Source organism: Carlito syrichta, unplaced genomic scaffold (genome assembly GCF_000164805.1).
Source record: "Carlito syrichta isolate Samal-C Ts95f unplaced genomic scaffold, Tarsius_syrichta-2.0.1 Scaffold315753, whole genome shotgun sequence".
Taxonomy (NCBI): Eukaryota; Metazoa; Chordata; class Mammalia; order Primates; family Tarsiidae; genus Carlito; species Carlito syrichta.
The window spans coordinates 242,270-268,535 of record NW_007259849.1 but is presented as its reverse complement, the minus strand read 5'-3'; the positions used below and the strand labels follow the sequence as shown (position 1 = coordinate 268,535).

General features: G+C 39.4%; 1 protein-coding gene across 1 annotated transcript; it reads right to left on the bottom strand.

The window, feature by feature from the left end:
* Positions 1–7,594: 7,594 nt before the first annotated feature.
* LOC103275790 (olfactory receptor 6X1) lies at positions 7,595–8,656 on the bottom strand. The gene has a single exon (XM_008073187.2). It carries the CDS (start codon positions 8,612–8,614, stop codon positions 7,676–7,678), a length of 939 nt encoding a protein of 312 aa, XP_008071378.1. The 5' UTR covers positions 8,615–8,656; the 3' UTR covers positions 7,595–7,675.
* Positions 8,657–26,266: the final 17,610 nt, after the last annotated feature.

Genomic DNA, 26,266 nt, shown 5'->3' with positions numbered 1-26,266 from the left:
AAAAAAAAAAAAAAAATTATGGTATTAAATAAGATGATTTAATAATACTTGTTAAAGCAAAGTAAGGAAGACTTTTTTCAGGACCATCAATGATAGATACAGGGACCAGTGTAATGGGGTCTTGCAGTAGAGACAACAGATTGGCCTCAACTTCGAATATAAGTGAGAATTCATAGGCAAGGAGCTATGTGGAGGTCAATGGACTGAATATTACTAAGAGGAAACAAGGGGAATTTTGGCTAAATCAACCTAATAGGATTCTTTTTGAAGACAGACTAGGGAGATCAGACGTCATGGATAGTGAAGGATGAGGCACCTGATCATATAACAAGGTTGATGAAATATCAAGGATGGGGGAGTTCTTGCTGAATGAACTTAGCAGTGTTCCTTGCTAAAAGTAGGTTTTACAAAGAAGTACACGGATGGGCATAGGAGAAGGTTCAGAAGCCTGACTAAGGTTTGGCCAGGCAAAGAGTTTTTGTCAGCAGGTTAGTAATAACGTTTTACCAATCATGGCTCCATCATCTGTCTCTCCAGAGGTTAGCTATTCTTATGAGCCTAGTGGTTTATCTTCCAGATCTTTTACTATATTTTCATATACTATGTACATGCATATCCATAGAAAGTATATAGTATTGTTTTGTGTGTACATGTGTATATGCCTGTGTGTTCATGTTGAATTCCTCAATTTGTTTTTTCTTAGCAGTGGGCCTTGGAGATTTCTCCATAGGAGTGAATACAAATCTCCCTTATTCCTTCTACTTTCTACATAACATTCCACAATCTGAATAGCCATTTGCCTACTGATAACATGTAAGTCATTTGTAATTGTTGCTATCACATACAATGCTATAATGATCATCCTTTTTGTGCATACATGCAAATGTTACTCTGAGACATACTGAGAAAGAGTATTGCTGGGTCATAGTTTGCAAACATGGAATGAATACTGCCAAGTTATCTTCCCAAATGAATGTACCAGTTTACACTCTTAACAGCAGTATATGAAAATATTTTTTCCCCAAATATATGCCCTTACTTCATGTTGCCAAACTTGTAAATCTTGGCCAATCTGACTGGCAAAAAATAATACCTAATTGCTTTACTTTGCCTTTCCATTATTGGTGAGACTGAATATTCTTCTGAATGTTTATTGGTGATTTGTTGTTTATGAGTTTGCCTGTTCTTCTATCAAACTTTTTGTATTTTGCAAAATGATTGTTAGATGGTCTTTATGTATCCTAGATCTTAATAATTTGGCATAAAATGTTGCAAATATTTTCCTCAACTTTACAGCTTACATATTAACTTAGTGCTATACTTTTCCCCCCAGTGGCTTTAAATTATGCATTTTACTTAACATCTTTTCTGAATCAAGGTCATAAAGGCTTCTCCTGTATTTTCTTCTGCTACTTTTTGATTCTCTTTAGATTTGGAATTTATATTTGTGAATGATAAAAATTGTGGATTCTAATCTGATATTGTCAGTGGTAACCAATTTTCACTTTAAAAACATGACATAGGAGATATTTACAAAATAGAGCATATTATTTACATACATAGGATATAGTCCACATATGTTATGATCTGAGTTTCATCAGTCCGGTTATCTGGTCCTTAATTTGTCAGTGATTTATTGAGCAGCTACTATTGCAAAACACAGTGGTAGGTATGTGGAACAGAGTGGAGAATAAGAAAGATACTGCTGGTGCAGTGGCTCACACCTGTAATCCCAGCTATTTAGGGGGCTGAGAGGAGAGGATCACTTGAACCTAGGAGTTTGAGGCTGCAGACAGCTGTGATTGTGATAGCCTGAGCAACAAAATGAGACCCTGTCTCTTAAACAAACAAACAAACAAAATATGTAGTATCTGTTGTCGCTGAGCTAATGTTTAAGTAGTGTTTGTGTGTGTGTATGTGACATGAAGGAGTTTGGGAGAAAGAAACAAGACGTTAAATAATTTACACAATAAATTAACAGTGGTTATTTAATTATGATTAATTAAATTAATTACAATTATTGTAGGTTCTCCAAAGGGGAAATATAGTGTGTCATGAGAACTTGTAACTGAAAGTCCTAATCCTGGTGGTGATGCTGTTGGGTGATTGGGGAAAGATTCCTTTTCTTTTTTTTTTCTTGAGTTGGAGTCTCACTCCTTTGACCAGGCTTGAGTGCAGTGGCACGCCCGCTCACAGCCACTTCAGCATTGACCTTCTGGGTTCCAGCGATCCTTCCACCTCAGCCTTCCAAGTAGCCGGAACTACAGAGGCGCGTCACCATGCCTGGCTATTTTTTATTTTATTGTAGAGATGAGGTCTTGCCAAGTTGCCCGGGCTGGTCTCGAACCTGCAGACTCAGGTAATCCACTCGCCTCGGCCTCCCAAAGTGCTGGGATTACAGGCTGAGCCATCTAGCCCGGCAGCTTTCTTGAGCAGTAACATTTGAGCTGAGTCTGTAGGATGCCTAAGCAGACTGAGATTGGGGGTGGGGTGGCAGATGGGATGAATATGAAAGAACACTTGAAGTTATGGGAAATAGTGTATGCAAGTGTCCTGAGATGGGAAGAAACTTGTTGTACTGGAGAAATTGAAAGAAGACATGTGGCTGAGGTCAGAGAGCATTAGAGAAATGTATGAGGTCGAATATTGTGGATGAGGAGGGGATCTGATAGACTAAGGGTCTTATTGACCAAATTAACTGCTAAAGTTAATGGGAAGCCATAGGAGATTTTTAATTAATCAGATAACATGATTAGATATGCAGTTTTATAAGGTCCTTCTGGCCTCCAAGGAAAATGGAGGGGACCAAGAATGGATGTGAAGAGATAATTTGGGAAGCTATTACTGTAGGTCAGGTACTTGAACTAGGTCAGGTACTAAAGTAATAGTAGTAGAGATGGAGCACATTGGGCTATTTCTTTAAAACTATTTGATGTAGAGCAAAGAACTAATTGTTAGAAAAATGGTTGCTTCTATACTTAGGTAGAGAGGTTATTCTCCAAAAATCAAAGAAGTGGCAGGGTAATTAAGTGAGCTCAGCTGAAAATGTGTAAAGGAGTTCCACTCTCTGAGTTGTTTAATCCAGGTCTGCTGAATACCAGGCACAGAAAGTTAATGGTTCTGGAAGAGCTGTGTGTACATGGCATTTTAATTTTAATTTAATTTTATTTTATTTAGTTGGAGTCTCACTCTGTTGCCCAGACTGGAGTGCAGTGGCATGCTCCCAGCTACCATAGCCTTGACCTGCTGGGCTCCAGCGATACTTCTGCCTCAGCCTTCCAAGTAGCTGGAACTACAGGTGTGTGCTACTGCGCCTGGCTAATTTTTGATTTATTGTAGAGATGAGGTCTTGCCAAGTTGCCTGGGTGGGTCTCCAACCCGCGGGCTCAGGCAATTCACTTGCCTTCGCCTCCCAAAGGGCTGGGATTATAGGCTGAGCCACCAAGCCCGGCCTGCATTTTTAAAATTAGAGTCATTTAAATGTGCAAGAAGAGTTTGTAATTCAAAGTGACCTGGTGGTAAGCCACTTGGTCAGGCACTAGATACTCTGATAAATATATCATTATTTCCAAATTTGTCTGTATTGTACTTTATATTTTTTCATATTTAGTATTTCCATCTTGATCCCCAAGTTAGTTGGGCATTGGTGAATACCATGGAGTGATAAGATGTGATAAAAACAGGGGTGACTTTGAAGATATACCTTAAGATCAGAGAATCTAGGCTGAGGCACACTGAGAAAAATGTTCTGTAGTTGAATAAGCTTGGAAAATACCATAGAGTCTATCCTCCTTTTGAGATTTTACAATGCATATGAGGATCCCTAGAGCAGAAAAAGCAAAGCTGAATTTATTACTTGTCAAGTAAGGGAGAGCTATATCACACCAATGTGATGTTAGTGAGTCTTTCTGGGTTAAAGGGGGAAGGGTGAGATTTAGGATAAGAACTGGAAGTCTTGCCCATCTAAGGCAGGATCCTGAAGACCGTCATTTGATGGGTTAAGGAAAGGATTTAAAAGTCTTCTTTTGGAATGGAAGTTGCTCTGGTTTACAATAATTATGGTCATAGACCTTGATGAAGTCCAAGATGGGTTGAATAAAATTCTGTGGGGTTCAAGGTGATATAGCAGGCACTATCATATATGTACAAGCTTGGGATTTGGAATTTTTTTTTCTCCAACATAGCATTAAAGATTCTAAAAAACTTGATAGTGAAGAAACTTGCCTAACCATGTCTAACTCTGCACCTCCTTAATTTTTATTCCGAGTTCTCTTTATATTGACTAATATCCTATGGAACACAACATGGAAATACTACTTTACTTAAGTGTGTACATTTTCACAAACAAATTAGCTCAAAAGCTCATTGTCAAGGTTTGGCTCAGGTCTATCGAGGTGTTCAATCTAGTCATTAAAGTCATCAATGGCAGAAAAATAATTAATATCCAGGGATCTGGGTAGGAGGTTGTTCATGATGGGAAGTTGTTTGAATGGGTCCTTGTGTGATTTCTTAGTTTTTTGGAGAAAAGTAGAACAGACACATTTTGGAAAGACATTTGGTCTCTAGAGACCTAAGAAACAGGGTATAATGTGAGGTTTCAAGCTCTGTCTTGTCATTGTGACCAGAGATTCCTTTTCCTCAGAACAGCACTCCAGCTCCTCCAGGCACTGGAAGCAGACCACACCCTCCTCGATATCTTTTTTTTTTTTTTGAGTGGAAGTCTTACTCTCTCGCCCAGGCTGGTGGGCAGTGGCATGCTCACGGCCACTGCCGTTTCGATCTACTGGGCTCAGGCAATCCTTCTGCCTCAGCCTTCCAAGTAGTTGAAACTATAGGCATGTACCACCACGTCTGACTAATTTTTCTTGATTTATTGTAGAGATGAGGTCTTGCTAAGTTTCTCAGGCTGGTCTCGAAACCCTGGGCTCAGGCAATCTTCTTACCAAGGCCTTCCAAAGTGCTGGGATTATAGGCATGAGCCACCATGCCTGGCCCCTCCTTAATATCTTTAGTCTCCCATGTAGGCAAAGAAAAGTCAGATCTGAGTCATGGTTCCCTGGAAGTCTTGTAATTCATTTCACTCTTGTTTGTGAAAATGTACACACTTACATAAAGCAGTGTTTCCATGTTGTGTTTTCTGGGGTATTAGTAATTATAAAGAGAACTCAGAATAAAAATTAAGGAGGTACAGAGTTAGACAAGGTTAAGTAAGTTTCTTCACTATCAACCTTCTTAGAATCTTTAATGCTTTGTTAGAGGAAAAAAAATTCCAAATCCCAAGCTTGTACATATATGAAAGTGCCTGCTATATCACCTTGAACCCTGCAGAGCTTTATTCAACCCATCTTGGACTTCATTAAGGCCTATGCCCATAATTATTGTAAACCAGAGCAACTTCCATTCCAAAAGAAGACTTTTAAATCCTCTCCTTAACCCATCAAATGATGGATTATTGTAGGTATTGATGGATTATTGTAGGTATTGGAGGCTGCACCATTGGATACACTTCTCTAACTCTGTTAGAGACTAACTCTGGTTAGTTAGACTAACTATAACTCTAGCATTTCCAACTCTTAGAACTGATACCTTGGCAGACTACTATATATGTCGTAGTATGTATATATTTTTCCCAGCAGAATAAGTACCAGGAACACTATTTGGTACATGTTATCAACACACCAATAAGACATAAGCATGCATGAACACATGGTTTCTACTTTGAATTTCATAAATTAAAGGCTGGTGGTATTCTCACACCTATTCTTCCTCCTTTTTTTGAAAGGATTTGTCAAAGTATTTTATGCTACCCTTTGTCTGCCATCAGACACAAAATCCTTAAGGTAATAGGTTAGGCCAAAGAAAAGTAATGTTTATGAAACTTGAAGGTAGATTTGTACAAATCTTTTAAAATAATAATATAACTCAGATGTCCCAACTCATCTAGATTTTGGAGCGCTTGCCCAAACCCATGTAAATCTGAAGTGCTTCCTGAAATTTTTTCATATTCTATGGCATCTCTGTGAGTGTCTCTGTGGGCTGTCTCTAATCCAAACGATACCATTCCAGACATGAAATTAACTGCTTCCCAACTGACACACATAACATGCACATACATGAATGCATGTGACACACACATCTGGTCATGCATGTAGTTGGTATAGAGGAGACTTTACTGAAGGTTTGAGGGGAAGACAGATTAACATTACAGAAATGTGACTTCAAATTGAGCATTAGGCTTCCCCATTCTTAAACTGTTTCTCGTGCACCCTGCCTGTGGGAATTTTCCACTGAATTCTTCCCACAGAATTCTCTGCTTCACTCCATTTCTCTTTTTTTGGCTTCCCTTTCCTCTCCTTTCTCTGTCATTTTCTTCCCTGAAGAATAATAAATATGACCCTTATTTTCTCATCCAGAGCATTTTAAACTATTCTTTTGATGACAGGGCTCTTGATAATATTCATGTTCTTAGGTTCTCTCACTTTCTTTGTCTTCAAATGATCTATTTCCTCCTCTCAGGCTGAAGACAGTTTCCTCTCTAAGAGTAAATCATGTACAGCTGTTGAGATAACATTTTCAGCTCATTACATTTTTTGTTTTGAATTTGCAATTCTCAGTTTAATACTAAAAGAAATTTGCAATAATCCTTTTTGAAAAATTATAGTTTTTCACTCATAAGTGGACCCTGAACACCTATCATAGTACTGCAAAAATGGGACTGGCAGTAGAGAGACACTGCTGGGAGGTGCACATAACATCAATAAGGGTGCCTGATCCTAATCTAGGCAAAGTGAGGTTCAATGGGAGACCTGAAACTTCACCTGCACCTAAACCACTTATGTCTCCAATCCTGACTTGTACCCCATGACTTTAAAATAAAATAAAACAAAAAATATATAGTTTTAATGGGCTTCTAATGGTGGTCTTTCTTTACTGTTTGGAAAAGATTCCTACATACTATACATTATTACAAACTGACTCACCTATATCTTCATTCTTTAAAAAGTTTTCTTGCTTGAGAACAAGATCGGATCAGTAGGTTTGCTGCCTGCGTTGAATCATAAATTGGAACTTTTTATATGATGTCCTCCAGTTTTGGTATTATCTGGGAATAAACACCTTTAAACTTAGCTAAATATTTGTATTACACCAAGATAGAAGTCCTTTTATTGACCTATTATCAAACAAAAAGCTGATTCACTTCAAACATTTCTACAGGATCATTAGAGTTATTATAAGATCTATGAACTGAGAAAACGAGGTGTGAAATGTCTTATGCCTTTGACAAGAAGGTGAGGCAGAGGTTTGTCATGAACTAGGAGGGAGACAGAGTTCTTTGTTTTTAAAGTTGGTGATATTTGCCCCTTATTAATTTCTACCTTCTGCTTCTAGTTGAGAAAGTCCTGAGTTCTACCTCATGCGTCTGAGGGAGTCATGAGATTTTCTTGTTGTGAATTAGGTCACTTCTCTTCAAGAAAAACTCCCAATTCATTTATATACAACAATTCTTATGGCGAATCCTAACCATCATGGTTTGCTTTTGCATCTTTATCTTACTACAGCATTGAACTAGAACTTCTAGAATATTTGAGGAGGCTGTTTTACCAAATTTGTCTGCAGTCCTCTCTGACCTTTATTTTTTGTATCTGCATTAAGCTCCTTTAATGTAGTTCCTGTTTTACTTTGCATGACCAGTTTTTGGACAAGTTATTGCCTTTCTTAGGGCTCCTTTCACCTCCTTATTTCTAATGGTATAAATAAAGGGATTCAGGAGGGGTGTGAAGATAGTATTTAGCACAGATACCACCTTATTAATTTTAAAGGAGGAATGTGCTGTGGGTCTCAGGTACATGAACAAAACAGCTCCATAGAGTAGGGAGACAACTGTCAGGTGAGAAGCACAGGTAGAGAAAGCCTTTTGGCGGCCTGTGACTGAAGGAATCCGTAGGATGGTGGACAGAATGTAGACATAAGAAATCATAGTGAAGAGTAGTGACCCTGGGATCACAAGGACTGTTGCCAGGACACCCAGGAGTTCCAAAATGCTGGTGTTTGTACAGGCTGCTTTCAAGATGGGCCCAACATCACAGTAGAAATGATTGATAACATTGTTGCCACAGAATGGCAGCTGGATGAGCAGCATCATCTGACAAAAGACAATGGTGAAGCCTACCACCCAGGCGCTCAGAGCTAGTTGCAGACAGAGGTTGCTGGTCATGATGGTGGGGTAGCGAAGAGGCTTGCAGATAGCCAGGTAGCGGTCAAAAGACATGATCGTGAGGATCAAGAATTCAGTGGTGCCTAAGAAGAAGTGGAAGAAGGCCTGCAGCAGGCAACAGGAAATGCAGATGACTGTTCTTGCTACCACAAAGGTTTCTAGCAGTTTGGGGATGACCGTAGTGGTGTACCAGATCTCTAGGAAGGACAAGTTACAAAGAAAGAAGTACATTGGAATTTGTAGCCTGGGCTCAGCCCAGACAATGGCAATAATGAGCCCATTGCCTGCAAGGGTTAATAGGTAGATGAGAAAGATCACTATAAAGAGAGGGGTTTGTAGTCCTTGGATACCAGGAAAGCCTAGGAGGACGAACTCCGTGATTGCAGTGCCATTTCTCATGTCCCTTGATACCCTAGAAAGACAGGCAAGAAAGTAACTCCTTAGAATCTTACAGTTGAGTATAACTGGGATGAAAAAAGGAGAATTCTGTGTAAGGTCCTTCAGAACCTGACTCTATTTCGGGTCCTTCCCTTCCCTGCATACGGATATATCCTAGGTACCTCTTCCTTACTGATGATTTGGTTGGTTCTTTTGCCAGCTAAACCAGCTTTTAATGAACTGTGGTAGTAGTAAGTATACATGATGTATGGAAAAGTATTTTTTCGCCCTTATATAGCTAAGATAATAATCATGTTAAAATGATGGCTTATCTGTCAATAATTCATTACTTAAAAAAATATATAGTATGTTTAATGACATATATGTTAACATAGTTGTGAATTCATAAATTAATCCCCACTCTCAGATTATGAAAAATAAATCTTGACTATATTATAGGTATGTTTAAGAAAATCATTATTTTGTGAGTGTGCACATATATTAAAATAACTAAAAACCCACTGCCATTATATTAGTGGGGATATACAACTTAGATAATCGAACAGATCTTTTTCTAAATAATCCATTTCTAGAATTTACATTCTAGTTCAGTCTCATTTTTTAAAGGATTCAGAGCAACATTAAAAACGAAATGAACAAAACTATTTAGGAAGTAGGAGAAAAGTATTAAACTTAAATTTAAAATTCCAGGACCTGGGCTGGGCACGGTAGCTCACACCTGCAATCCCAGCACTTTAGGAGGCTGAGGCAGGAGGATTGGTTGAGTCCAGGAGTTCAAGACCAGCAAGTTCTTATCTCTACAATTTTTTTTCCTAAAGTTAGCTGAGTGTGGTGGCACACACCTGTAGTACCAGCTATGCGGGAGGCAGAAGTCGAAGGATTGCTTGAAACTAGGTTGAGGCTGCAGTGAGCTGTGATTGTGCCACTGCACTTCAACCTGGACGACAGAGTGAGATCTCAACACAAACAAACTAAAAAACTCCACAAAATTCCAAGACCAGCTGAATCAGAGTTGGGAGCCTGATATATGGAAGTACCTAATACATGTATATTGGATATATATCTGCAGATGCTAACCTAAAAGTGAAAAGGTTAGCAAATGCTAAGAATAACAAAAAGGAAATTCTGGGAAGTACAGTCCTATCAAAACTTTCCTTTGTGACTAAGTAACTTTTTATACCAAGTAAAGCTTTTCTATTTGTGTATGCAAATCCTAGGTTGACTGGCTTGTAAGCACATGTGAAATTTTGTGCAATTTTGAGGAGGCTGGATGTCTCGGGTTAGCGGGTAAAAGAAATATTCAGAGAAACACAGAATTCAGGAAAGTAACCTGGGGAAACTAAATATATTTATAAAGTTAAGATAGCAGATTAAACACTGAAGTCTATAGGGTTATCAACATTTAATTCCATACTATACACTCTTTTCCTTTGGGAAAAATCACAATGTATAGGGTCAAATGGGATTCTTCCTAATTTCCCCATATCCACTGGGGTTCAAATCACCTGGTCCTGTTAACCTCACCTCCTTACTCATTCTTCAGTGTGTTCCCTTCTTTCCATCTTCCCTGGGTTTCTATAGTTCATGCTGCCATATCTCATGGGTTAGAGCACATCCTCCTAACAGGACTCCCTGTTTCCTGACTTGCCACACTCTTTCCTATCCACAGTTCAAATTGTTGCAAGGAGGATTGTTCTAAAACACAGTTCTATGTCACTCTTCAGAACCTTGAGGGTAACATCCAAAACTCCTCAGCATGGCATCCAAGACCACTGATGGTCCAGCTTTACCCACCTTTCTGGCTTGATCTTCTGCCATTTTTTCTTCCGACTTTCCTATTCTATGCTCCACACTTATTCAATTACTCGACCTTAGAGGTTGACAAACTACAACCCTTATTTTGTAAATAAAGTTTTACTACAACACAACCACATTCACCTGTTTAAATATTGTCTATGGCTGCTTCTATGTTATATTGACAGAGTTGAGTAGTTGTGATAGAGACCATATGGCCCCCAAAAGCCTATAGAATGTTTACTATCTGGCCCTTTTTTTTTGAGTTGGAGTCTCACTCTGTTGCCCAGACTGGAGTGCAGTGGCCGCTCCTGGCCACCACAGCCTCGACCTGCTGGGCTCCGGCGATCCTTCGCCTCAGCCTTCTGAGTAGCCAGAATTACGGGTGCGCGCTACCACCCCTGGCTCATTTTGATTTATTGTAGAGATGAGGTCTTGCCAAGTTGCCCAGGCAGGTCTCGAACCCACAGGCTCAGGCAATCCACTCACCTCAGCCTCCCAAGGCGTGGGATTACAGGCTGAGTCACCGAACCCAGCTATCTGGCCCTTTTTAGAAATAGTTTGCTGACTCCTGCTCTAGTTCTCTAAATGTGCCATTTTCTCTCTCGCCTCCTAGTCATTCCATGAGCTGTTCCCTTTGCCAAAAATACCCTTCACCATTTTCATCGTTACTTGGCTGTCTTGTCTGACTTCTAGATCTCAGTCTAGGAGCCACCTCCATGGGAAGATTTCCCTAAATTCCCAACTCTAGTCCAGTTAGGTGCTATTCCTACATGCTTTCATAACAACCTGTGCATATCTCTGTCTGAACACTTGACAGAATTGCATTTACTGTTTGCTTGACTTCTGCTGTATCTTCTAAGCCCCGTGCAGGCAGCAATAGTATCTGCAGGGCTTAAGCATAGGGGTTGGCAAAAAGAAGCCCTCAAAAGATATTTTCTGAATGATTATGTAAATAAATAGCTTATTGGCATGCTGGTCCCAGTTACCTATAAGTTTATGTAGACTGATACATACACATGTTTATATTTGCTACTCTCTTGTATTTTAAATGCTTCAATCATATCATAACATGGACTCCTTGCTGAATAATTCATCTCCCAGTCTGCTGCTGCTTCCAACTTTTTCTTGTGAGTTTTGCTGCTTGTAGACCTTTCTGCTTCATCTTTCTCTCATCAAGAATATGCTGTTTCTTACTGTCTTCTGGTTCTTTTCCCAGCTTCTCCAAAATGCCTAAATGCAGACAACTTTCTTGATTCATTTAATGCTCAATGGTTTGTGATTGCATTGAGCCTTTTTGTGAGCTATGCTGTTGCAATAAAGGATCTTGCATTTTTAAGACTTTCCATAATCTTAGAAGACAACAAGAAGAAATGTATTAGCATATTTATTTTGTTTTCTGGATTTGTGCTAAGAGCAAAATATTCAAAGTCTTGTTTGTTTTTGTTTATTTATTTGTCTTTAAATTGTTAATGGGGGCCAATTTTAATTTTCAAGACTTTGATCATGGAGTAAATTTGAAAATGTCCAATGGTATACAACCTTAAAACAGAGACAATGAGCACATTCATAATGAGTTCTACAAAAGGAAATAAAATAAATCATTACTTGAGGATCTGTGCTAAACTATAACTCAAATAAAGTCAACTAGTTTGAAATTCATCCCCAAAATTGGTAGTTCTGGGTAAGATGCAGTGGATAAAGACTGCTTTCATTGGAGAACGTTCAAGTCTAGGTCATTGTGATAACTTTTCTGCATGAGAATGAAATTCATTTATTAGAATTGACTTCAAGTCTAGCTGTATCTATTCAATCTAGAGAAAAGCAAAACTTTACTCAAAATAGTACTCTTTCCTTCTCTCTGTAACATAGCAATACTCACAGCACTAATGATTCCCAGGAAAACACTTCTGGCCCCAAGGAGTGTCTTTGTCCACAAAAGACTGACAGAAAAAGAGAGTCTGGCTCAGTATAATTGAAACAGAAAATTTATCTTCTCTTTTCTGCACAAGGAAATAAATCTTTCTTTTTAGAATTTAATGCAAGTGCCTTTATGCATCACTGAATTCATTCATAAAGCTTTTATGACATGGAGAGGCTTCTTCAGCATTTAGCAGAATTGTATTGAACATGATTAATACATCAATTCACATTAGGTCAAGATATCTTCTCTGAAAATAATAACTTGTTAGTGAAGCACTTTCTCAGCTTCCTCTGGGACATCAATCTCCATGGATGTGCTCCCAAGAGTCCCGGGAGACAAAGAAGTGCTCACTAAAGTTTATACAGAAGTCAAGCTAAGGAATTTGTAGTTTTAAAAATTCTAATTGGTACCAAATCATTCCCGTGCACATGAGATAATTAATCAAAGTTTGAGAATCTTATAATTTTATGGCATTTTAGATCTTGGATTTCTCAGTTTCTCCAAGAAGGGAAATTAGCAGCATCTTAATAATTAAATGGGGTTCTTTAACGGACTAAATTTAATCAAAGGTAGAAATTTGAATATATGAAACATGGCCATGCATGCAGTAATGCAAAAGTGAACAGAAGTTGTATTTGATTTTCTTGTGAACTGTCTCATGGTGATAAGTGAAAAGATAGGGACCTGAAGTACTGAGAGACATATAAAGAGTTCATGCACGACAGAAAAATAGAGTTGGAATCGTAACTTAAAACAAGAGCTTTAATGAGGATAATTCACATAACTGTATATTCATTTTTTTAAAGAGGCAGGATTCGATTCTTTTAATGGAAAAAATAGTTAATTCAACAAATAAATGATTTCCCATGTATATGACAATAAATTTAACATAGAGAAAGGTACCACTGGAGTTCAATGTTTTCACAATTTTTAACATTATTTGTTCTAATAGTCTTTGAAACTCTATAAAATCTGATTTTTAAAATATAAGTTACTTAATAATTTTATGACATACATCAGATTTGCTGTATATTCATTTTAAGAACATAGTTCAGTGAAATTTGCCATCTGTATTAAGATACAGAATTTTCTTAGCACTCTCAAAAGGTCCTTTAGCTTATTTTCAGTTTTATTTAATACCCTGTCTTTCACCCTAACAATCACTGATCTGATTTTTTCTTTTTTTCTTTTTTTACTTTAAAGATGGAGTACAATTCAGGGTTAGGTATACAGATACCCTTGTTGATGAGGTGGGTCCCTCTGCTCCCCTGGCAGTTTCCCACTACTGCCAATCTCTTTCTTATAGTATTATGATAATTGTTCAAGGTCTGCTTATAAGTGAGAACATGTGGTACTCAGTTCTTTGCTTCTGTGATAGAATCACTCAGTATTATAGACTCCGAGTGCATCTAAGTTACTGCAAAGTCCATAATTTTGTCCTTTTTGTGGCTGTGTAATATTCCATCATGTATATGTACCACATTTTTAAAATCCAGTCCTCTTTCAGTGGGCAGCATGCTTTGTTTCATGTGTTTGCTGTTTTGAATAATGCTGCAATAAACATGCATGTGCAGATATCTTTTTCATAGAGTGATTTGAGTTTCTCCGGGTATATTCCCAATAGGAGAATTACAGGGCTGTATGGGAAGTCGATTTTTAGATCTTTTAGGAATCGCCACACTGTTTTCCACAGAGGATGTATTAGTTTGCACTCCCACCAACAGTGTAGAAGTGTTCCCTTTTCCCTGCATCCCCTCAGCATCTGTTGTTTTTTGAGTTATTGATTGATGGTCATCCTGACTGCAGTTAGGTGGCATCTCAGTGTAGATTTTTTTTTTTTTGAGTTGGAGTCTCACTCTGTCACCCAGGCTGGAGTGCAGCTCATGGCCACCCCAGCGTCGACCTGCTGGGCTCAGGCAATCCTTCTGCCTCAGTCATCCAAGTAGCTGGAACTATAGGAGCACACTACCACACCCACTAATTTTTGATTTATTGTAGAGACAAAGTCTCGCCAAGTTGCTGGGGCTGGTCTCAAACTCACAGACTCAGGCAATCCTTTCACCTTAGCCTCCCAAAGTGCTGGGATTACAGGCTAAACCACTGAGCCCGGCCTCAGTGTAGTTTTAATTTGCATTTCTCTGATGACTAGTGAGGCTGAGCATTTTTTATGTATCTGATGGCTACTCATGTGTCTTTTGAGAAGTGTCTCATCATATCTTTTGCCCACTTTGTAATGGGGCTTTTTTCTTTTTCTTTTCTGTATGTTTGAGTTCCTTATAGGTCCTAGATATTAAGTCTTTGTCAGATATACAGTTGGCAAATATTTTTTCCTATTCTATGGGCTATCTCCCTGCTCTCTTGATGGTTTCTTTGGTTTTGCAGAAGCTTTTCAGTTTGATGAAGTCCCACTTGTCTATCTTATTTCTTATGGTATGGGCACCTGGGGTTTTGATCAGGAATTGGTTGCCAGTTCCAATTTGCATAAGGGTGTTTTCCTGCATTTTCTAAGGTTGAGGTTTTACGTTTAGGTCTTTGATCCATTTAGAGTTGATTTTTGTGTATGGTGATAGATAGGGGTCTTGTTTTAATCTTCTGCATGTGGTCAACCAGTTTTCCCAGCATCGATTACTGAATAGGTTCCCCTCTCCCCAGTGGTGAATGGTGGAGGCTTTGTTGAAAATGAGTTGGTTGAGAAATTGAGGTTTTGCTTCTGGAATCTCTATCCTGTTCCATTGTCTATATGCCTATTCTTGTACCAGTACCAGGCTGTTTTGATTATTGTAACCTTACAATAACATTTAAAGTCTGGAAGTGTGATACCTCCTGCTTTGTGTGTGTGTGTGTGCGCTGAGGATTGTTTTGGCTATTTGTGGTTGTTTATGTTTCCATATGAATTTCGGTACTGTCATTTCCTTGTCAGAGAAGAATGCTGCTGGTAACTTAATGAGTATTTTGTTAAATCTGTAGATTGCCTTGGGTAGGATGGACATCTTAACAATGTTGGTTCTTCCAGTCCATGAGCATGGGATATTTTTCCATATGTTTGTGTAATCTTTGATTTCATTGAGCAGTGTTTTATAGTTTTCATTGTAAAGGTCTTTCACTTCTCTGGTGAGGAAGATGTCAAGGTATTTCATTTTTTTGTATGTGGCTATTATGAATGGGCTTGTGCTTTTTTGGGGGTTTTTGTTTGTTTATTGTTGGTGTATAGAAATGCTACTGTCTTTTGCACATTTTTGTTTTATGCTCTGAGACTTTGCCAAAGTCTCTATCAGTGCAAGGAGGTTTTGACAGATTCTCCTGGGTTTTTGAGTTGTAGAATCATGTTGTCTGCAAAGAGGGATAACCTAACTTCCTCTTTTCCAATCTGGATACTGCTGATTTCCTTCACTTGTCTGATTGCTCTAGCTAGGACTTCCAATACTAATGTTGAACAAGAAGGGTAAGAGTAGGTATCCTTGTCTTGTTCCAGTTTTCAGGGGATATGGTTCCAATTTCTGACTGTTTTAAGCAGTAACTTGACTGTGAGTTTCTTGTAGATGGCTTTTACTATTTTGAGGTACATTCCATCTATGCCTGAACCTAGGTGTTCAAAGGTTTTTTTCAGGAAGGAGTGCTGGATTTTATTGAAGGATTTTCCTGCATCTATTGATATAATCATGTGGTTCTTGTTTTTGCATCTGTTGATGTATTTAATTATGTTTATGGACTTGCAGATGTTGAACCAACCCTGCATGCTGGGATGATGCCTACTTGGTCATGATGGATGATTTTTGAGATGTGTTGTTGGATGCAGTTTGCCAGAATCTTGTTGAGAATTTTAGCATCTATGTTCTTTCAAGAATTTTGGCCTGTAGTTCTCTTTCTTTGTTGGAGCTTTACCTGGTTTGGATATCAATGTGATATTAGCTTCATAAAATGACTTGGGGAGAGATCCATCTTTCTTGATTGCCTGGAATACTTTCAATAGGATTGGTATCAGCTCCTCCTTTTATGCTTTGTAGAATTCTGCTGGAAAGCCATCTGGTCCAGAGCTTTTTTTTTTGTAGGTAGTTTTCTTATGACATAGTTGATTTTCTGGATTGTTACTGGTCTATTTAGGGTCTTAATTTCTTCTTGTTTCAACCTGGGGAGGTTGTGTGATATCAAAAAGTCCTCAATTTCATTTAGGTTTTCAAGTTTGTTTCCATACAAGTGTACATAGTAATCTCTGATAATCTTTTGTGTTTCTTCGGGGTCAGTTATGACTTGATCTTTTGCTGATGGTGTTAATTTGGGCTTTCTCTCTCTTTTTGGGGTCAATCTAGCTAGGGTATATCAATCTTGTTTATCCTTTCAAAGAACTAATCTTTTATTTGGTTGATTTTTTTGTATTATATTTTTGTCTACTATGTCCCATATTTGGGCTTTTATTTTGATGATCTGAATTCTTCTGCTGAAATTAGGGTTTTGGTGGTCTTGCTTTTCCAGCTTCCTTAGGTGATATGTTAGGCTGTTAACTTGTGATCTTTTCATTTTCTTCATGTGTGTTTGTGGAGATATGAAATTCACTCTTAGTACTACTTTCATGGTATCCCAGAGATTTTGGTAAGTTGTTTCTTCTTTTTTAGTTGTTTCCAGGAATCTTTTAATTTCTATTTTGATTTCCGTGTTGACTCAGGATTTGTTCAGCATCATGCTGTTTAGTGTTTATGTCTTTTGGGTTTTGGGGGAACTTTGCTGGTGTTGATATTTATTTTTATTCCACTGTGGTCTGAAAAGGTGAATGGCAGCATTTCAATTTTATGAAATTTGTTTATGCTTGTTTTATGGATGAGGATGTGGTCAATCTTACAGTACATTCCATATGGTGTTGAGTAGTATGTATATTCCATGGTTGTTGGGTGGAGTGTTCTGTAGGTATCTATTAAGTCCATTTGGTCAAGAGTCAAGTTGTGGTTCTGGATCTCCTTATTGATTTTTTTGTCTCAGTGATCTGTCTAGGGTTGTTAGTGGGGAGTTTAAGGTCCCAGTTGTGGTAGTGTTAGAGTCAATATATTCTTTGAGTTTACCTAGAAGCTGTTTGATGAAAGTTGGTGCTCCTATGTTGGGTGCATATATGTTTAGGATAGATATTTCTTGTTGATGGATAGAACCTTTTATCATTATGTAGTGACCTTCAGTATCTTTTTAAGTTTTTGACAGCTTAAAGGGTATTTTGTCTGATACTAAGACTGCAACTCCTGCTTTCTTTTGTGTTTCATTCACCTGAAAATTTGGTTTCCATCCTCTTACTTTGAGCCTGTAAGTGTTCTTTCTGGTGAGATGAGTCTCCTGGAGACAGCATGTTGTTGCATCATGATATTTTATCCAATTTGCCATTCTGTGTCTTTTCAATGAAACATTTAGTCCATTCACATTCAGTCTAAGTATTGAGATGTGAGAGTTTATCCCTGTCATGAGGTTCTTATAGAGTTGTTGTTGCTGCTGTTTGTTTATTTGCTTGTTGTCTTTCTTTGATTTTTGGGTTGATTTATGTGTATTTTCAATCCTTTCCCTACATTCTTGGGAAAGTTGTGGTCATTTTTTTTCTTTCTTTTGTGTTTAATACTTTCTTAAGTTGTAGAGCTGGTCTGGGGGTACCCTAAACTCTTAGGGATTGAATATCTGGGAAGGATTTAATTCTCCATTGCTGATGAAACTTAGCTTAGCTAGGTAGATAATTCTTATTTATCTTTGAGAACTTTGAAGATTGGGCTCCAGTCTCTTCTAGCCAGAAGTGTTTCTGTAGATAAATCTGCTGCTATTCTAGTTGGTCTTCTCTGGTAGAAAGTCTGATCTTTCTCTCTTGTTGCCTTTAGGATTTTTTAATTTTATATCTACTTTGTGTAAGTGAATTACTATGTGTCTAGGAGTTAGTGTTCTCATTTGCTGTCTTGCAGGGATTCTCTGAATCTCTTGTGTTTGAATGGTCACATCTCTGATGAGATGAGGGAATTTTTCTTGGATAATTTCATGGAATGTTTGTTTCAGTGTGGTGTCTGTCTCTCTATCTGCCTCAGGGATTCTAATTACTCTTAGATCTGATCTCTTAATATAATCATTCATCTCTTGGAGGCTTTGTTCTGTCTTTTTAAGCTTTTCTATGTTTTTAACAGTTTGGGTTACTTCCATATTTTGGTTCTCAAGCTATGAGATTCTTTCTTTTGCTTGGTTAATTCTGCTTTCTATGCTAATTAATTTGTTATTTATTTCGTTCACTGTATTCTTTACTGCTGTTGTCTCAGTTATTAATTCCTTTATTTTTTCCTCTTGTCTCTCCTCATTTCTATCTATTCTCTCTATTAATATCTTAATATCTGGGTTTGTGGTTTGAGACCAGTCATTCTGCAGGTGCTTCAGTGTTTGAATTCTGAAGTCTTTATTCTTGGTTGTTGTCTTCCCAGTAGTCTACATGAGACCCATATTCTTCAGTTGGTTTTTCTTCATTTGTGAATGTTTTCCTCCTCTCTTCCCCCCCTTCTTTAATTCTGTTGTTCAGTGATGGGGGGAATAGCTTTTACTTCTGTTTCTGAATCCCCTATTATTCCTTATGTAGATCCTCTGTATTTATTTAATTCTGAAGCTAGACTGGGGGTGAGAGACTCTGCTTTTTGCAGTTTTGAGATTTGATTAAGGGGAGAGCTGTGGTTCAGAAGCTATCTACAGATCCCAGTATCCACTGCCAGGTATGTGGGCTGCCTGGAACCCACTTTCCATCACCTTACAATCTGTTCATGCAGTGAGGGTGTATGTTTGCCCCCTGAAGCAAAAATGAGATAAGAAAAAGGAAAAGAATGGGAAAAGGAAGACAGGAGATGAAAGGAAGGTAAAGAGCCAGAAGAGGGAAAACAGGCGTACAAACTAATGAATAAACAAAGAAACAAATAAAAACAGAAAAAACATAGAGACAAACAAAAAAATTCCTGTTGATGTAATTTCCCTCAAAAATACCCATACACAAATAGAAAATCTAAAAAAGAAAAACACATTAAAATAACAGAAACAAAGCAAGTACAAAAAGTAAGCAGAAAAGGAGAGAAGAGAAAATAAAAAACCAAATAAAAAACTCACTCTGTGGCTGTTTCTGGAACTTCAGGTTCCTTTCCCAAGCACTGCTGTTGCTTTTGGCTGCTGCCACTTTTGGCTGCTGCTGATTTTGGCTGCCGCTGTGTCGGAGAGTGGCTCCGGTCTCTAGCTAGTCCCCTTCTCTCTCAGTGCAGGCTGATAGGGTTGCTCTCAGTGTGGGTCCAATGCCCTGCAGACTTCTGTGGGAGGAGGATGAATCAGATCTGGACTCACCCAATTCATCTGCTGCTGCTGCTGCTGCTGTCAAGTCTCCCACTCAGATCTGTCACATCTGTTCCTGTTCCAGTGTGGGGGAGGGGCATCTGTCTCTCCAAGTCTGATGGTTGATCCCAGAGGGGTGTGGTGATAGCCTCTGGGTTTCAAGTTGGAGGCTAGACAGATCTGGGTGGGACAATGCAGGTACATGCCCGGTCCTGGGACAGAGAAGTTGGCACTGATCAGCATCTGCTCACCAGTGGTGGAATTCCATTCCAGATTTCTTCACTCTTCCTTCTCCATAGTTCCTGCTGCTAGTGCCTGGCCTGCTGCCATAGGTGATGATGTGGGCCAGGTACCAGGTGGTGAGAAGCAGCTGTTCTCTGCTGTCTCCTAAGAGACCCCCAACAATGGAGATGATCCTATACACTGGGGACTCCAATGTCAGGGCAGTAGTGGGTTGCAGTCACCTCCGGAGGAGAGCACTGGGTGCATGAACCTGAGTCTCCCTTCAAATGGGCTTTGACTCACCCACCAGCACACACCCACTCATGCAGTATTTATGGACACTTGCTTTTACTGAGACTTTCACACTCTGACCAGTTCCACTGCCATCTTGCCCCACCTCTATTTTTTAAATTTTAGAGTTGTGGGGTACAAGTAGGAATTTACTACATAAGTAGGTTGCATGCAGATGAAATTTGGGCTTTTAGCTGGCCCTTTCTCCTCCTGATAGTGGACCAGGTACCCAGGGTGTTGCCATGTGTCCTCCTTCCTCCTCTTCCCCTTCCCCTACAGCAGTGCCCAGCATTTGCTGATCCCAACTTTGTGCCAGTGTGACCAGTGTTCAAGGCCGGCTTATGAGTGAGATCATGCAGTATCCGGTTTTTTATTTCTGTGATAGTACAATTAGTATGATGGTTTCCAGCTGCATCTAGTTGCTGGGAAGGCCATGATTTTGTTCTTTATGGCTGCATAATATTCCATTGTGTATATGTACTACAATTTCTTTTCTTTTTAAAAATATTTTTTTATTTTTTAATTGTAGAGACGAGGTCTCACCAAGTTTTCCGGGTTGGTCTTGAACTCTTGGGCTCAGGCAATCCACTCGCCTTGGCCTTCCAAAGTGCTGGGATTACAGGCTGAGCCACCAAGCCCAGCCTTATATTTTCTTTATTCAGTTCATTGTGGATAGGCATCTGGGTTGGTTCTATGCTTTTGTTTTTATGAACAGTGCTGCAATGAATGTGTGTGTGCAAGTATCTTTTTGGTAGAGCAATTTATGTTTCCCTGTGTATATTCCCATAGGATGGGTTGCTGGATTGTATGGAAGTTCAATTTGTAGTTCTTTGAGAAATCACCATACTACTTTCCACAGAGGTTGAACTAGCTTACATTCCCACCAACAGTGTAGAAGTGACCCCTTTCCCCCTCAGGCATGCCAGCACTTGCTGTTTTTTGACTACTTTTTTTCCCTTTTTTTTTTTTTTAAGAGACGAGGTCTCGCTATGTTGCCCAGGCTGGTCTTGAACCCCTGGGTTCAGGCAATCCTCTCACCTCAGCCTCCCAAAGTGCTGGAATTACAGGCCTGAGTCACCATGCCTAGCATGTTTTTTGACTTATTAATGAAAGTCATCCTTGCTGAAGTTAGGAGTTATCTCATTGTAGTTTTGATTTGTGTTTCTCTGATGATTAATAATACTGAGCATTTTTCGTTTTTGTTGGCTGCATCTGTATCTTTCTTTGAGAGGTGTCTGTTCATGTCCCTTGCCCATCTTTTAATGTGGTAGTTTTTTTGTTTGGGTTCCTTGTAGATCCTGGATGTTAGGCCTTTGTCAGATGCATAGCTTGCAAATATTTTTTCCATTCCATAGGTTGTCTCTTGATGGTTCCTTTTGCTGTGCAAAAACTCTTCAGTTTGATAAGCCCTATCTATCTTAGCTGTTGTTGCATTTGTTTTTGAGAACTTGGCCATGAATTCATTGCCTACTCTGATGTCCAAGAGGGTGCTTCCTACATTTTCTTCTAAGATCCTTAGAGTTTGAGGTTTCATATTTAAGTCATTGATTCATTTTCAGTTAATTATTGTATATAGTGATAGATAGGGGTCCTATGTAGTTCTTCTGCATGTGGTTAGCCAGTTTCTCAGCACCATTTGCTAAATACGGCTTCCTTTCCTCAATGTTTCTTATTAATGGCTTTGTCAAAGATGAATTAGTTGAGAGATCATGTTGCTATTTCCAGATTCTCTGTCCTGTTTTTATGTGCCTATTTCTGTACCAATACCATACTGTCTTGTAAGACAGTACCATACTGTACTAGAGACTTGTAATAAAGTAAATAACCTAAGGGAGCTCGTGTGGTGTTAGGCTTTTTACTTGCAAACCCTCTATTTTCTTGATATGTTTGTGTAATGTTATACACTTCCCTCTCAATATCAATTTCATGGTATTCCAGAGGTTTTGATATGTTGTATCTTTATTTTCATTATTTTCCAGGAATCTTTATTTCTGTCTTGATCCAAAAGTTACTCAGTCATGAAACATGTTTAGTTTCCATGTATTCATGTGTTTTCATGGGTTGTTGATGGTGATAATATTTATTTTTATTACACTGTAGTCTGAGAAGATGCTAAGTATTATTTCAGCCTTTTGGAATTTGTTCATGCTTGATTTAAGCCCGAGAATGTGATCAATCTTGGAGTATTTTCCATGTGCTGTTGAGTAGAATGTATACTCTGTAGTTTTTGGGAGGAGTGTTTTGTAGATGTCCATTAGGTTCAATTATTTTATTTTTTTGAGTGGGAGTCTCACTCTGTTACCCAGGCTGGAGTGCAGTGGCATGCTCATAGCCAAGGCAGCCTCGGCCTGCTAGGCTCAGGTGATCCTTCCTCCTCAGTCTTCTAACTAGCTACACAGGTATGTACAACCATGCCTCGCTAATTTTTTGATTTATTGTAGAGATGAGGTCTCACCAAATTGCCTAGGCTGATCTCGAACTCCTGGACTCAGGTAATCCTCCTGCCTCCACCTTCCAGTGTGCTGGGATTACAGGCATGAGGCACTGTGCCTGGCCAGGTCCAATTGATTGAGTGTCCAGTTAAGGTTCTGGGTCTCCTTGTTGGTTTTTCTGTGGCTGTTAATGGGGTATTGAAGTTTCCAATTATGATTGTGTAGGTGTCTATGTCCTCTTAGTTTATGTAGCAATAGCTTTATGAATATGAGTGTTCCTATATTGAGTGTGTATATATTTAGGATGGATATCTTGCTATTAGTTGAGACTTTTATCATTATGTAGTGACATTCTGGGTCCTTTTTAACTTTTAGTGGTTTGTAGTTTGCTTTGTCTGATATAAGAATAGCTACTGTCTTATTTTGTTTTCTATTTGCCTGAAAAATATTCTTCCAGGCCTTTACTTTGAGCCTGTGGGTGTCCTTTGCAGTGAGATAGGTTTCCTGAAGGCAGCAGAATGTGGATCATCTTTCTTTATCTGGTTTGCTATTCTGTGCTTTTTTAGTGGCACATTCACTCCATTCACATTCAAGCTAGTTATTGATATGTGAGGGTTTATCCCTGCCATAATGCTCTTAAAAGTTTGTTTTGCTTCTTGTTTTTCTTCCTCTTTTTTTTTTTTAGATTTTGTTGATGATCTGTATGCTGTTTACTCTGAGCTTGCCTATAATTTTGTGGTGGATATGAAAGTTCTGTGCTCAGAACTTTCTTAAGCATCTCCTGAGGGGCTGGCATGGAGGTGGCATATTCTCCCAGGGGTTGGATGTCTGGGAAGGATGTTAATTCTTCGTCACTGTTGAAGCTTAACTTAGCAGGGTAGGAGATTCTTGGCTGGAATTGCTTTTCTTTAAAAATGTTTAAGATGGGATGCCAGTCCCTTCTGGCTTGATGGGTTTCTGCTGAGAAGTCTGTAGCAATTCTGATGGATCTTCCTTGGTAGGTGGTCTATTCCCTTTCTCTATCGGCTGTTAGAATTTTTTCTTTCATGCTTATCTTGTGGGGACAGATTACTATGTGTCTTGGGAATGGTCTCATGTAAAACCTTGCAGGGATTCTCTGAATCTCTTGTGTTTGGATGGTTCCCTCTCTAGTGAGTTAGGGGACATTTTTTTAGATGAGCTCTGGGAAGGCTTGTTCCAGGTTGTTCTCAGTTTCCCCTTCAGTTTTGGGGGTTCCGATCAGTAGTAAATTTGGTCTTTTTACATAATCCCACACTTCCCATTGGCTTTGCTCATTCTTTTTGAGCCTTTTCTCCTTGTTTTTGTCAGACTGGGTTAGTTCAATAGCTTGATCTTCAAGCTCTCAGATTCTTTACTCTGGTTGATTCTGCTGCCTAGGACCATCATTGTACATTGAAGTTACAGGAAGGAATTATTCATTTCCAGGATTTCAGATGGAACTAACCTTCTTTCCTTCCTTCCCTCTCTCTCTCACTCCATTCCTCCCTCCTTCTTTCCTTCGTTTCATCGGGATCTTACTCTGTCACCCATGCTGGAGTGCAGTGGTATGACTGTGGCCCACTGCAGCCTTGACCTCTTGGCCTCAGGCAATCTTTCTGGTTGAGCTTTCTAGGTAGTTGGGACTTCAGGTACATGCCACCACCCGTGGTTAATTTTTTTTTTTTTTAGAAACAAGGTTTCACTATGTTGCCCAGGTTGGACTTGAGCTCCTGGGCTCAAGTAAACCTCCATCCTCAGCTTCCCAAAGTGCTGAGATTACAAGCGTGAGCCACCATGCCTAGCCTGGACCTTTCTTTTTTTTCACATTTAAATTTTTTTATTTTAAAATTGTGAGGTACAATTCAGTGTTAGTTATACAAATATTCATTGTGCAGGTACCCTTGTTGATGAGGTGTGCACCCCTTCCCCAGGCAGTTTCCCACTACTGCCAATCCCACCTCCCTACCATCCCACACCCCTGCAGTTTCCCACTACTGTCAATCCTTTTCTTATGGTATTATTATAGTTGTTCAAGGTCCACTTATGAGTGAGAACATGTAATACTCAGTTCATTGTTTCTGTGAAAGATCACTCAGTATTATAGACTCTAAATCCATCCAGGTTGCTGTGAAGTTCATGATTTTGTTCCTCTTTATGGCTGCATAATATCTGGAACTTTCTTATATTGACCATCTTTTTAAAATTTATTTATTTTAGAGATGTGGTCTCACAAAGTTGCCCAGGCTGGTCTCAAACCCATGGGCTCAGGCAATCCTCTCATCTTGGCCTCCCAAAGTAACAGGATTATAGGCGTGAGCCACTGTGCCAGTCCTATATTGACCATCTTAACTTATATTTCCTGCACTGCTTTTGTTGCCTGGGTGATCTTCACTTCCAACTTCTCATGGTTTTCCTTAACCATTTTAGTCATCATTGTCTGAATTCTTGCCTGTCATCAGGGAAAGGCCGTTCTGAATGATTCTATTGTTTGGGGATTGGGAGGTACTTTTGCAAGTGATGTCTCTTTAAGGCTCTGAGGATTGCTGGTGTTTTTCTGCTGGCTCTTCTGCATCTGTGAAGACCAACTGTTCTCTTTTTATTATTATTTTCAAATTTTGCTGTTTTGTGGTTAGAGATGGTCTAGCTGCCCTGGAGCCTTTCCAGTCATTAAAATAGTACATACAGGGAGAGAGAAAAGGAAAACTGCTTTCATTCTGCCAATTTTTCTGGACAGTGCTCAGAACTCAATGTGACTTTCTGCTGCAAAGTTTCTCCCATGATCAGACCAGCAAGACTGCTTTCTGACCCCCAGTTGGGAGCTCTTTGTAGAGGCTGGGATGGGCAATAGGCCCCCAGCTGCTGATAGCACTGCCAGTGTGGTAGTGCCATCTGTAACCCAGAAATACGCCCACCAGGAAACAGGGCTTCCAGGTGTCTTTCACAACTCTCCCTCCCCTGCCAGAGGTTGCATTTAGTACTTAAAAGAAGCAGAGCCACTGCTTTGTGGGGACCTGCCCTTTGGGCAAGTGAAGCTGGCAGGTGAGCCTTCCTGGACTGGGGTGGGGGGCTGGCTGCCAAACACTGGCAGTGGGCACTGAGTAAGTGCAACTGGCAGGTGAGCTTTCCTGGCCTGGGAGCCAGTCACCAGGCAGTCAGTGGGGAACACGCTCTCGGGTGTTGACTGGTGGTAGATGTTCCATGCTTTGGTGGGTTTCCAGCTCCATGTGGGCTCTGAAAACATGCCTGTGCCCTAACCAGGCCTCCTTCCACAGGAAACTAAAAACTCACAGATGACTGAGGATGGAGAAAATGTCACACACCATATCAGGAGCACTCACCCCCTCTTGCATACAAGGCAGGACTGCAAATCCTATGCAAGCCTGGTGCCTGATAGGGATGGGACCTCCTGGCTTCAATGCTGGACACTCATTCTCTCTCTTCCTTTCTATGTTCCAAGAGTCCTCTGTGGGATGAAGGTTGCTTCCTCCATCTAAGTCTGCTAAAGCTGTCTAGGGTTACTGGCATCTAGGATTGTCTTCCTTGTTCTCTTATCTGAATTCTGTGTCTGTAGATTGGTCTCACTTGTTTATATAAATGGAATCATATACTATGTTGTATCAGGGTACTTTCACCTAGCAAATTGTTTTTGAGCTTCAACCACATTATTAAGTATAAAAAGAC